Source organism: Ailuropoda melanoleuca, chromosome 7, assembly GCF_002007445.2.
Source record: "Ailuropoda melanoleuca isolate Jingjing chromosome 7, ASM200744v2, whole genome shotgun sequence".
Classification (NCBI taxonomy): domain Eukaryota; kingdom Metazoa; phylum Chordata; class Mammalia; order Carnivora; family Ursidae; genus Ailuropoda; species Ailuropoda melanoleuca.
This window is the reverse complement of record NC_048224.1, coordinates 26,354,762-26,368,648: the sequence shown is the minus strand read 5'-3', so window position 1 is coordinate 26,368,648 and position 13,887 is coordinate 26,354,762. Positions and strand designations below refer to the sequence as shown.

Below are 13,887 nucleotides of genomic sequence, written 5' to 3'. Positions count from 1 at the left end.
TTGCTGAAGGTGTACGTATGTTCAAGGTAAATCCCTAAAAGTCGATCGCTTGTTGAAAGGGTAAATGCACGTATCGTTTTCTTAGATATACAGCCTCCGTATGGAGTTGTACCATTTTGCATTTAATTTGCATTTCTAGTATTATGAGTGAACTTGAACCTCTCGTTGGTTTGTTTAAGTGTCTCTCTCTCCCCCGCCTCTCTCTATGTATATTCTGGTGAGTTTTCTGTTCATGAATTTTGCCCATTTTTCTTTGGGATTTTTGGTCTTTTCCCTTTACTTCTTACAAGCTCTGGATACATAGGGATAGTAGCTATTGAGTCCACTTTTTGGCTATTATGAATAATAGGGCTTTGAGCATTCATGTATACATTTTTGTGTGGACACAAGTTTTCATATTTCTTGGGTATATACCTAGGAGTGGAATTGCTGGGTCACATGGTGACTCTACATTTAACTTTTTGAGGAACTGCCAGGCTTTTCCAAATGGTTGCACAATTTTACATTCTCGCCAGCAATATGTAAGGGTTCCAATTTTCCACATCTTTAGTCAATGCTTGTCATAACCTTTTCTGATTATGGCCATCCCAGTGAGTGTGGTGTGGTGTCTCATGGTGGTTTTGATCTGCATTTCCTTGATAGCTAATGATGTTGGATGTCTTTTCATGGACTTATTGGCCATTTGTACATCTTTTTTATTCAGATGCTTTGCCCATTTTTAAATTGGGTTGTCTTTTTATTGTTGAGCTATAAGAGTGCTTTATATATTCTAGATACAAGTCATTTATCAGATACGTGACTTGCAAATATTTTTTCCCATTCTCTGGGTCATCTTTGTACTTTCTTGACGATGTCCTTTGAAGCACAGAAGTTTTTAATTTTTATAAAGTTCAATTGATCTAATTTTTCTGTTGTTGGTGGTGTCATATCTAAGAGAGTATTGCCTAATCCGAGGTCATGAAGATTTATGCCTCTGTTTTATTCTGGGAGTTTTATAGTTTTAGCTCTTACGCTTTGGTCTTTGACCCATTTTGAGCTAATTTTTGTAGGTGGTGTGTGCATCTATCTGGTTTTGACTCACGGTTAGGAAGCTTCTCTCTGCAAACGAGAGAGGAATTCACCTGTGTTTTCTTCTGGTATTTGGATAGTTTATTTTCTACATTTAGATCTCAGATTCATTTGGAGTTTATTCTGGTATATAGTATGAAGAATCCATCAATTTTATCTTTTTTAAAAATGGCTCTCCAGTCATCCTAACACCATTTAATAAAAAGTCCATTTTTTGCTCAAGTGATTTGAGAATCCTACCTTTGCCCTATGTTAGATTTCCATACATAGTTGGGTCTATTTCTAGACTGTTTATTCTGTCCCATTGGTTTTCTGTCTATTCATGTGCTGGTATCAGGCTTTTAATTATGAAGACTTTGTAGAATGTTTTAACATCTGGGAGAGCTTGTGCCCTCGAGGGGGACATTTTGAGTAAACCTTCAAGAACAGCATTTAACTGGAAGTCATGTGTCATGAGTTGAAGTCCCTGTTCTACCACTTACTCTGAGACCTTAGGTCAGTCAGATCTCATCTCTGAGCCTTGGTTTCCTCATTCATATAACAAGGGTAGGTTCCTTCCTCTCAGGGTTGAAAAGAGTAAGTTATTTTAAACTAAGTCTCTCTCTTCTGGAGAGCTGTCTTTGTCTTGACAAAAGTTCTGTATGGACTCATTGCTAATAGTAAACAAGGCCATGTCTTGATTATTCCCTCTGGAAAGAGGGAGCAACACATAAATTGTCCAGGATGTACTTCTGTGCCATTAATAGGAAAAATTATGTTAAGAGCCTAAACCACTTATGTGCAAATACATCATATGCCATCGGTAACATTCAGTGCCATTGCAAATGATATAAATCCTTTTGTCCTTGGCAAAAAAATGATATAAATATGTGTTTTGAAGTCATATTGAATCAGAAGCATTCATTCTGGTATCCCATTGAGTCTAGAGGCCTGAATTAGAGCTGAAAGGAGCAGTAGCATCTTAGCTGTCTTGTTTTGACCAGTTGTTAAAACCCGTGGCCTGGGAAACAGGCTGAAATGTGTTAGGGCGGGGACGGGGAAAGGGAAAGCGCCCATGCACTCCCGAGTCACAGCATCCCCAGCTGAGTGCCAGGGGAGTCCTTTAAGGCATCAGAGCAAATGTGAGGTTTAAATTTACTCTGTGGGTTCCCACAAGATGGCGTCCGTCCTCCGCTCAGATCTGGACAGGTGTCCTTAGAAAGTCGCAGGCGAGTGTTCTCAAGCAGAGAATAATGCTGAAAACAAGAACAGATAACATTTATGAAGTCGTGGATCGATCAGCAATTGCCACAATGCCGCTGCTTAGCAAACCACCCCAAGGTTCAGGGCTTAAAACAACAATCATTCTTCTTGTTCATGTACCTGGGGGTTGGCAGGGGGTTGGCTAATCAAAGCTGGGCTTGGCTTTCTTTGTAGGCTGGGTCCGTCTTGGCCCCACATGTCTCCCTCCTCCTGGTAGCAGGCTAGCCAGAGCCTGTTCTCACGGGGATGGCGGAGGTGCAGAGCAGCGCACCCAGCCACGCCGGCATCCATACACTTCTGCTTGCTGGTTCTGCTCACATCGCGTTGGCCAAAGCAAGGCACGTGGCAGAGCCCAAACCGAAGGGGCAAAGAAGCACACTGCCTCTAGTAGGAGGAGGCTTCTTTTTACTGTTTCATAAAACTGAAGGATGGCCCAGTCCTGAACCCTGGCTGGAGCTGACCCAAGTCCCCACGGAGGCTAGGAGCTCAGAGAACTGCCGGCCATTGTCCTAAGGAGGACGTATGAGCCCTCCAGGCAGCAGCTCACATTACAGGATTGACTGTGGAGGTTCCAGGCTGCGGGTGCAGATGGACCTTAGGGTAGAAGGATCCACTCAGAACTAAACTAACCTTTGTGTATATGCACACAGAGACCAGGATGAGCTCTGGGGACCCTTGGAGATCACTGAGCTCAGAGCTCTCTTTTAAATCTGGGGAAGACTGAGGCTCAGGGTGGAGTGGCTTGCCCAGAGGTACACGGCAGTTCAGTAAGTAGCAAAACCAGGAAATGGGCCCTGGATGGTCTTCGTGTCCTGCTCCCCCCACCGATAGTTCTGAGTACTTGCTACCTGCCAGGCACGGTGCATCCCCACCCCATGGAGCATGTAGTCTAGGTGGTCTGGCAGACTGAGATTGGTGAGTTTTTCCCAAACGGGCACTGACAACCACTTTCTGACCTGACTTCTGGCGGCCCGTCTTTGACCCCCATTCTCTCTTCCTTGCTCCAACCTCCTCACCCCTTCCAGCTGCGAACCTGAATAATTAAACCTCCTGGTTCTCCCGTCCGCCCCTCCTTCGTGGCTCATTCTTTCCCACCCACACACCCACCCTGTACCGCCACCAAAGAAGCTCAGCCTGAAGCCCAGGCACCTGGGTTCAAATCCCAGCTCTGTTTCCTCCTAGCTGTGTGACCTTAGGCAACTTATTTAACCTCTTCGTTCCTCAGTTCCTTGGCATGATGGTTGTTTGAACCTCAGGGAGTCGTCAGGATGATAAAATGAGTTAACGTATGTAAAAGAGTGTCTGGCACAAAGTAAGTGCTATCTTAACCAGACTGACATCTCCCCCAGCTTATCTGTTGCCCTGGCATGATGCTCTCTTTGCACTGGGACAGGGTGGGGAGCAGAGGGATCTGCAGAAGAGGCCGATGCCACAAAGACTTGAAGGACCTAGAAAGCACTTCGCAGAGGAGCAGGCTCTTGAGGGCAGAAGGTGGAGATTGGATGCAATGTTGAGTTGATAGGAGTGGGAGAAGGGCAGTTAAAAAGGGAATGGCTTGAACAAAGTTGTGGGAGTGGGGAAGGGCAGGGCACGTTTGGGGAATGGCTCGGTAGGGAGTCAGGGTTGATGAGGCTGGAAAGGTCACAGGTTGGGGGCACAGACGGATGAGGGCTTCAAAAGCCAACCTGAAGAACCTGTACTTGATGGGATAGGTGGTGGGGAGCTACTGAATCTAGAAAGATATTTATTCTAGACGTCTGGTACCCAGCTGTCTCACCAAACCTTTTCACTGGTTCTGGTAGATGAGCTGATTTTCCAGGCCCATGATAATATCCCCCACGCCCAGTGTTTGTCCCTCTTGGGTGTCTATCTTTTCTTCTTGTACTGGCTCAAACTTTCAGAACAGTTTTCAGTGATAACTGGTTTCCTTGACATGTTTTTTATTTTAATAAAGAATGTTTCAAGTATTTCACCAGTTAAGTATGACGTTGACTCAAGATTTAAGATCGATACCAGATCAAAGAAGGATACTTCAATTCTTATTTACCAAGAGGTATTGTAAGGGATTAGTATTGAATTTTAGCCAATGCCTTTTCCACAGATTTGATATAATCATATAGTTTTCAACTTTTGATACATTACTATGATTTCCCAACCAGTGTTTTAATACTGAATCATCCTTTCATACCTGGAGTCAAACTTATTTGTTCATGGTATATTATTCTTTCTAATATTGTTTGATTAATGAGACTGTAGATTTTTTGCATTGATAATAAATTGTGACACTACCCTTTAATTTTCATTTTTATACACGTTTGTTAAGTTTTCCTATCAGGATCATGCCAGCTTGGAAAAAATGAATCGGGAAGATTCTTTAGTTTTATATATCCTGGAAGAGTTTAATAACAAAAGTATGTGTCCTTTGAAGGTTTAAAAGAACTAGCCCCAAACAAAAAGAAATGGAACTTGCCTGAAAGCTAAATGGACATCTTATATTAAAAAATAATGTTAAAAAAGAGCTTTTTCTATTTCTGCCAAAGTGATTGGGCTATTTGTGTTTTCTTCTTCTTGAGTTAATTTTGGTAATTCATGTTTTCCTAGAAAATTGAACCTTTTGCTAAGATGTCCATATGTATTGGTGTAGAGCATCTTTGCATTTTTTAATATATTTTCCATGTCGCTGGTTGTATCTTCTCATTCCTTATCTTGATATTTGTATCTTCCTTTTTGGATCTTGCCACAGGTTTGTCTGTCTTATTGGTCTTTTCTAGTAACAATTCTTGGGTGTGTTTATTATTGTGTCTGCTCTTCTCTGTTTACTAATTCTTTATCTTCTGCTTTTTCTTTATCGATTCCTTCCTTTTCCTCTCCTTAGGTTCATTTTATTACTTTTTTTTTTTTTTAGAGAGGGAGAGGGGGCGGGGGCAGAGAGAAAGAGAGAATCTTAAGCAGACTCCACGGCCAGCATGGAGCCTGATGTGGGGCTCAATCTCAAGACCTTGAGATCGTGACCTGAGCTGAAATCAAGAGTCAGATGCTTAACCAACTGAGCCACCCAGGCGCCTCATTTTATTACTTTTTTATCTAGCTTCTCGAATTGGGGGTGCTTTGGTGAGACACTGCATTTTCTGCTTTAGGGGTCAAGATTTTAAAGCCTGTGTAACACTGACAGAAACTGTTGGGGTTCTGACCAAAGGCACGGCCTCTTGTTGAAGAAAGAACCCAGTCCCAGGAGGCAGGAGAGCTGCATTCCAGTCCCAGCCTTGCCTCCAATCAACTGAATGTCCCTGGGCAAGCCCCTTCCCTTTCCATGACCCTCTTTCCCATCTCAGGCACCCAGACGTGGACCTCGTGAGGCTTGGCCCCCATGCGCTCCCTGCGCCAGGCAGCCTCCTATCAGGATAATGCCCTCTGCAGGAGGCAGATTTGCCTCTCTCTGATGTGGTCCTGGCTCCGACCTCTACACATATATCCACAAACACTGCGTAGCTGAATTTTCTTCTGCATGACAGAGCCAGTAAGCAATGGTGACCGTGTGGCCTGAAGGCAAGGCTCAGCCTGGAGTCCCAGCTGAGAGAGACGTAGAGCCTCTGGACTCACGGTCAGAAGCCTCCCAGGTGTATGTGTGTGGCAGGGGAGCTGAGTGGCTAAACATGTGACCTCTGTCATTGCATTTGCGGCTTGGTGTCGTCACCAGGGGATGTGCTGGGGCCGGAGCTCCGCAGCCCATCAGAACAGCTCCAGCCGTGGCTGCTTTCTCTGCTTGTCTCACAGCCTGGCCCTGGCATTTTGATCTTGTACCAACTAGTCTGACACTTCGGCTCACTCTGCTTCTTCAGATAGCTTTTCATCAGTCCTCAGGTCGCCACATCCCTGGGATGGTGTGCAGAGGGCTCTGTGTTGGGTGTGAGTGCCCTTCCCCCCCCACCCCCCCCACCAGCATGCTGCCTGAGGTGGAGGAGGGTCCTGGGCTGTTAGGAAACGTGGGCTGAAGCACCTGCTGCCTGTGGGACCTGAGCCCGTTGCTCCCCACCCACTGTGGGTCTCCGCTTTTCCATCTGCAGGTGGAGACAGGGTTGGTCCAGAAGAGCTTCAAGGGCCCTCCCTTCAGAGGGGAGCCCTGATTCTTGACCACAAGCGGAATTCCTTTACGGGCTCCAGAGAGCTCCTGCTGCTCCCAACACAGCCACTGCTTTCATTCACTTAACAACATCTGCCGTCCTCTGCCATTCTGACCTTGGGGACAAAGACGTGACCCTGGACCTTACACTCTGGAGATGGGAGCTGCCCTAGAGGGCTGTGAGCGCTGGATCAGAGGAGGATGCAAAGGGGAGGCATAAGAGGGCTGGGGAGAAAACCTCCTTAAAATCACCTTTATTAGAAGTGGTCAGTTCTGTCAATTCCAGTTTTCCGTTTAATGTCAGCTCTTGTGGGGAGTCAGAGGTAGTTCATTTGCTCCCCTTCCAGTGCCTCATATGAGGAGACATGAGCAATGCTTGTCACAAGCTGGGATGCCCAGTCCAAAGCCAGGGAGGTGGTGAGCAGAGAGCAGGAGAGGCCACAGGCCTGTGGTTCCATAAGGTTCTGGAAGGTAAGCAGAACCCTGTGAAATGAGGCAGCCTCTGGCTATTGGCTGGACAGTCTTTGAAGGACTGGCACTAGAAAGGCTGTTGGTTTATCTGGGGAACATTCACGGCCCATACCGTTTACTGGCTTGGATTCTTATGGAAATATTGATCAGAGGTGGTCTCTCTCCTTGGGCCACCTGCTAGTGGGGCTGAACTCAGAATTATCTACCGCGGTAGTGCCTGTACCAACTCACTGGGCCCCAGGAGAGGTTCCTGGGACCTGGCCTGGCTCTTTATGGTCAAGGGCTGCCCCCACTCAGTCTCCAGTGTCCACATTCAGAGGAGGTCAAGGTTCCACTTTCCCTCCCTTGTCCCAAAGCCACCTCATTTCCCATTTGCTTCCCAGGATTCCTGAAGCAGGTGCATCTCCTTCTTTCAGGAGCAACTGGCAGTTCCACCCATAGGGTGAGATCTTGTCCTCAGGGCCCAACACCTAATCCCAGAACAGTACAATCGCCCAAGATCTGGGTTCCTGCCTTACCCATGAACACCTTGTTACATACACGTTAACTGGCAATGCTTGAAAGGACTGCAGCTCTGCTTTATCCCTAAGAGGCAGCCAGACCTCAGTGCTGTCTCCCTTACAAAGTTCTGCTACCTGAGGTTTCTTCCATACGGCATGAAACTCAGCACACGTGGACACCCCATTCGTTCTGCATTTACTTGGGACCTAACCGGTGCCAACCCCTATGGTGGATGAATGAGGTGTCCCCTCTGCCCTCCAGGAGCCGGCAGCCTGCCAAGAGGTGAACACATAGCCACCAGAACGTCTACCTTCAATGGCCGAGGCCTTAATCCCCACGTCCCCACGCCCAGAACAGTGTCTGGTGTGAGGAGGTACTTTTTCCTGCACCTTTGTGGAGTGAATGGCTCGCTCTAGGCCAAAGGAGGAAGAATTCAATAAGGATCAGATACACAGCTGTAGGGTCCGAGGAAGAGGAAGAGGGCGGTGTCTGAGCTGGCCTTTGCAGGTGGGTGGTGTCCGGCTGCACGCAGCTGGAGGAGTGGGCGCTTTGCGCAGAGGCGCGGCAGAAGCAAAGATGTGGAGGGCAAGTCCAAGTCCTCCTTCAGCTCTCGCACGGTGAGCTGGCCTGAGCTCCGTTTTCCCAGGGAAGCAGCAGAGCTGTCCTGGGTCCCTGCTCAGTGGAGCCAGGGTGGCTGGCGGCGTGTGTGTGTGCGCGTGCGCGTGTATGTGCGCGTGGGTGCGTGCGTGCGCGCTCACGCGTTTGCCTGCGTGAGTGACGGGAGGGGGGTGGGGGCACACTGGCGTTCAGCGCCCAGACGTGACAAATGTGCAGATGTCCCAGGAGCTGTGGACATGAGCGGCTGGCCACGGAGACACTCACCCCGTGATTTGTTGCTTTGATTCCTCAGGCCGTGACTTGGCGAGCACGACCCTCCCCGGGTACCCTCCGCACGTCCCCCCCGCCGGACAGGGCAGCTACTCAGCGCCGACGCTGACAGGGATGGTGCCTGGTGAGTTTGCACTGTCGGCGTCTCCACAGCAGGCAGCGGCCGGGGTTTCGGGGGGGCACCCCCCAAACCGCCCGGGCGACCTCTCTGCTTCTGAGGAACGGACCTGAATAAATCAGGCAGAGGTCTGCATTCTCAGCCTCCCTCTGCAGCTGGGCCTTCAGTGGGGCGGCCAGTGAACTCGGGAAAGGAGGGGGGGTTTGACTGTCACTCAAACAGCCCCTTGGTGGCCACACAGAGAGTCTGAACACAGAGGGGTGCAGGACCTGGCCAAAGGTTGCCCAGCCAGTGCTCAGTAGGGGTCCTCCTCCGTCCTCCCCCACCCAGTTTGTGTGGGGTGAACACCAGGAGGGGTCCCCCCACCCCCCGCCAGGGGCTCTCAGCAGCCTCACTCCTTGGGGTTGAGGACCGTGTGCCAGGACAGAGAGGATGTTGGCTGGTGGGTTTGTCACTTGATTCTAAGCTGCATACCCTGTGGCCACGGAACCTCATCCCCTCGGGCCAGCAACGTGTCCGTTTCTTTAAAGACATTTAGGCCGCCATGTGCCTTCCACTGTAGGATGGTGTGGGTAAAGACAGCACATCGTCCCAGTGCTGGCTGGCTGCATCCTCGGGGCACGAGCATAGCAGGAAACCCAAAGTATCATCTTTTGAAAGATTTTTAAAAGTCAGGGGGAAAATCAGGACTGGGTTGGATGTGATTACACTTCTTTTAAGGGTTAGTGTTTCTTGTTCTGAGTCATTTACCTGGTGCCCGAGCCTCGCCTTCCAGCCCACCCTAGAGGTCCTGCCCAAATAATCCCATGCCTCTGCCAGCCTCTTCCCCAGCCCATGTCATGGGCGTGTGCACCCCAGGCCTGAGGACAGCTGGGGGATGGACAGAACTGAATGTGAGACAAGGTGTTCCCACCCATGGGCAGGAAGGGAAGCGGGGCAAATCCTAGCCTGGTTGGGCTTTCCCCACACAGCCAGGTCCTGGCACAGATGCCAAGGAGTCCCAGAATTCTAAATTCACTCCTGGCCTTCCCAATTGTTACAAAGATGTATTTAATAAGGTAGGAGGACAGAGCATATTTCATTTAATGGTTTGTTAGCTTGATTTATGCCTTTTTAAATATGAGACATATGGGAAATGGCCTCTGTGTGTACTCATGCCCTGAGCCTCGCCAGGGCCAGGGAGGCCTGCCAGGTTCACACCTGCAAAGAGCCTTGGCCTTTCTCCTGGGGGGATGGGCACATGGCAGAGCATTGGGAAATACTCTACACAGGCCAACAGAGGTGGGGGGCACCCGGACTCCTTCCTACCCCTACTTTCAGGAGTTGGAGCCCGTGTCCTGCTCACTCACGGCCCCTCGTGCTTCTGTAGAACTTTATAAAAGACAAAGTGCTTTCCCGGGAGCCCTTTATGTTCCAGCCCTGTGACATGCACTGGTAGGATTTGAATACCCATTTTCCAAAAGCGGAAGCTGAGACTCAGAGCAGTTGGGGAATCGGTCAAGGCTGCACAGGCTGCAGGTGGGAGGGCTTGAATCTGGGGCTTTGCCCTGCGGTTCAGCGCTCCTTCCTCCATACTGCGCTGCCTCTGTGTGCTCTCATTCCATCAATGCAAGCTTCTCACGGATGGCAGAGGGCGAGGCAGTCGCCCCAGGCCCCCTCCCAAGGGCACATTGGCCAGTAAGGCTGAGGCCACCTGTCTGGCCCTGCCAGCTCCCCACTGCAGACCCCAAAGAGGCCAGGTTCCCAGAAGCGGCTGAGCTTTCTTGAGTTTATCCAAACAGAGCCTGCCCCCTGGCCCCTAATGACTAGGCTCAAGATACAAATGGCCGGGGGCGTGGGAGAGAGGCCAGTGGGAACCGATGGCAGTTCCTCGCCCATTAAAGGCAGCAGCAGGAATCACAGGCCTGAGCGAAGGTCCAGTCTAACCAATCTAGCAGCTGGATGGGTACTGGCACAAGGCATGGTCCCCTGGCACAGAGGGAGGGTACGCAATGTGGAGGGAGGAACACAAGCATCTTGGCAGGGAGCCCCAATTCTGCCTGCCACTCTCTCCTCTCCTCCGTTTGCTTTCTCTTCTCATACACCCTGGTGATTCATTCCCTTCCAGACCAGGGTTAGGGCTAGGACCTCAATCTCAGGGGCCACGGTCCTTAGTTCCTTTTCCTCAGTATCCAAACTGTGTCACACTTTGGGATTCTGTTTCCAACATGATCGTCAAAGCTGTTTTTGGAATGGCTTCATGGGGGCAGCGCTGGCCCCTAGGCATGGTCTTCGCTGAACTTCCCCTAGGGCTAGCACACCACAGAGGATTCACCTTACAGCATGGGGGGTCTTGGGCCTGCCATTCAGGAGTCACATGATCTGGCCTCAACTTGTCTTCCTGGTCAACTCTCCTAGCTTGTCCCTCCCCCTGACTACCCACTGGCTCCTAGCTCACCGCACACTCTCATCAGCCAGTGTCACTCTTTCATCTGTGCCCTTGGTTTATAGTACTTCCTGCCTCCACTTGTTGGGATCCAGCTTTACCCTTCAGGCTACGCGGAAAGATCACCGGCCTGTGAAGACACCTGGTTTGGCCCTCCCCTGGGGGATGCTTGATACTTGGCTTTGTTACTCCCCATAGCCCAGCGTGTGTGTGGCCCAGTTAGCTATGCCACTGGACGGTGGGTTGTAAAGGCCAGGCCCTCTGCTTTGTCTTCTGTACCCCTCACAGTCCCTAGCACATAAGAGGTCCTTTTGTGTGTGGTGGCTAAGGGAGGGAGGCAGAGAAAATTAGTATGAAACCAAGCGTTAGTTCCTGTGACTGTCTCACAGTCCTGGAGCCCAGGGCTGTGCTCCCTCTGGGGGCTCTAGGGAAAAATCCATTCCTGTGGGTCCTGGTGTTCCCTCTAAGTCTCTGTTACACCTTCACAGCATGGAGGGGGTCACATCTCCCTCTCCCTTGTAAGGATACACAGGACTGCATTTAGGGCCCAGCTGGATAATCCAGGGTACTCTTCCCATTTTAAAATCCTTAATCTATAAAGGGAAACACCCCCCCACACTCCTCCCTCCCTTTTTTTTTGATCCATATAAGTAACAGTCACAGGTTCCAGGGATTAGGGCATGGATATACCACAACCCATTTGAGGATTTCAGCTTTGTTCAGATTTCTGACTCATCATCTCTTGGGCTTCTGAATCTGGGAGGCATTCATTCGACTGTGGCCATGCTGAAGGGGATGCCATTTCATAGACCCCCAGGGGCATGTCGGTACAGCGCGGAGAAACAAACTGAGCAAGGCTTTAGGAGATGGTGTATCCTGCTTTTGTCTGAGGGTGTGACGTGGCAGTGGTCTGTTTCACTCTATGGAACAGTCACCAGCCTCCCCCAGCTGTGAATCCAGAGGGAAACCGGAGATCTTCTGAGTTGTTTTTCCATGCTAGGTTTTAGAATATTTGGCTGCCACCTCTTTTTTTAAGGGAAGATTTCAGGTGTAAGGTTTGCTTGTAGGACACATTGAGGAGGGACTGCCCAAGTGTAGTTGAATTTTTGGCCCTAAAAAAAAAATAGGCATTACATTTTTCCATATGAAATTCCAGGCTTATTGGCTTGGACTCTGTATTCTCAATCCTGATTCTGCCGTCACGGTACTGCCTCACATTTCCGGCTCCAGGGTGTTCCCAGGTCTGCAAAACGGGGCTTCTTGGTCTTCTCCGGTATTTGTAGATTCCATTTCTGCTGCTGTGCAAAATCTGCCATCACTTACATTGAATAAAGCAAAGAGGGCACATAATCAACTTAGAATGGAAACAGTTTTGTTTTCATCAAGTCCTAGCAAATGCCAAAAGTTTTGCACCAAAGATTCCATGGTGTCCTGATTGGTATATCTAGTTGATTCCTGCCTGGAGGTGTTTGTACAGCCTAACAGATATCGACATGGCATTTGAAACTCTTAAAGTTTCCAGGCTGGGCGAGAAGGAAGGGTGTTCACTGCCCTTTGGCTTCAGTGAGTCTAAGCAGCAAGGAAACTGTCTTTGAGATGACCCAGCCGGGGACGCGCCCACGTGCTCTCCACGTCCGCCCCTTTGGGAGCTCTAGGCCCGAGTGCCCAGAAATCCCGACCGTGTTATGTTGCCTCCCTTGGGCTACAGCAGACAAGAGCCTGTTGGAGGCCCTAGAAGGAACGCAGTACTTTCCTCCTGTCATGGGCACTCTACTTGTCATGGGTTGGCATATATTGTTTCTCGATGCTTTTTAGTTAAACTACTCAGTTAACTGATGGCTTTTATTTTCATAAAGAAGGAGGTGAGGGTGGATAGACAGGAGTCTGAGGCCAGCGAGGAGGTGTGGAACGGCAGCGAGAGATGGGCAGGCGTGGTGCCCGCGGGACTCTGGCGGGAGGAAGGAGAGGCAGGTGCAGCTTCTCCTCAGCCCCTCTCTGCTGCTCTTACAGGACTAGCCCTCTCCTCCCTGTGGGGTTCACCTCAGAGGGGTCTTCCCAGTAACCAAATGCGTATTAACTTCCTATTGCTAATGTAATGAGTTACCACAAACTAGTGACTTAAAACATAAATTCCCCATCTTATACTTCTGGAGATCAGAAGTCCAAAATGGGTCTCTGGGCTAACGTCAAGGTACCAGCAGGGCTGTGTCCCTCCTGGAGGCTCTAGGGGAGAATCGTGTCCTTGCCTTTTTCAGCGTGTAGAAACTCCCTGCATTCCTTGGTTGGTGGCCCCAGTGCTTTATCTTCAAAGCTGGCCACATTGGGCTGAACCTTTGTTGTGATGCCGTCTTTGTACTTGTCTCTCCAGCCTCCTTCTTCCACTTCTGAGGACTCGTGGGATTTTATTGGCCCCACCTGGATAATCCAGGGTACTCTCCTTAGCTTCCAGCTCGTTAGCAGTTCCCCATTTGCTGTATCACCTGCGATGCTCGCAGGTTCCAGGGATTAGGCTGTAGACCTGTTTGGTCAGGGGCCATTGCTCTGCCTACCACACCATCTACACCAGGACCCCTCCCCCATCACTCCTCTCACAAAGCATCCTGTTCTTTTCATTCATGATACCAAGCACAGGTGAAGGACTCTCCTTGGTGGTTTACTCCATCCTCATCTGCTTTCCCGTCAGGTCTGCGCAGTACACAAAGCTAGGTCTGGTTGTTCACTTGCTGTGTCCCTGTTCCCAGCCACATGGTGAAGCATGGGACACCAGAGCGAGATTGCCTGGTTTTGAATCCCCGTTCTGTTTCTCTCTAGCTGTGTGACTTGGGGCAAGTTACATAACTTCTTTGTGCCCTCGTTTCCTCCTCATCTATAAAATGGGGGCGATGGGAATAAGAGTGAGCATTAAATGACGTAATTTGTGTAATACTCTTAGAATTTCACCTAGCACATAGTAAGTGCCATGCAGGTGTTGATGATGATGGTGATGACTATTGTTTATAGAGGGGTCTCAGCTGGGTGTGGTGGCCAGAAGAGACACCTAGCTGCCTGCCTCTA

The 13,887-nt window shown here is 49.6% G+C and overlaps 1 protein-coding gene across 5 annotated transcripts in view; it reads left to right on the top strand.

The window, feature by feature from the left end:
- Positions 1-13,887, top strand: part of PAX5 (paired box 5) — a 188,668-nt gene that overhangs the window by 137,614 nt on the left and 37,167 nt on the right. For all 5 annotated transcript variants that reach the window (XM_034664128.1, XM_011224566.3, XM_011224567.3 and 2 more), the window contains one exon: positions 8,313-8,414. In XM_034664128.1, the coding sequence (XP_034520019.1) occupies positions 8,313-8,414 (102 nt within the window). The remainder of the gene's footprint in view (positions 1-8,312; positions 8,415-13,887) is intronic.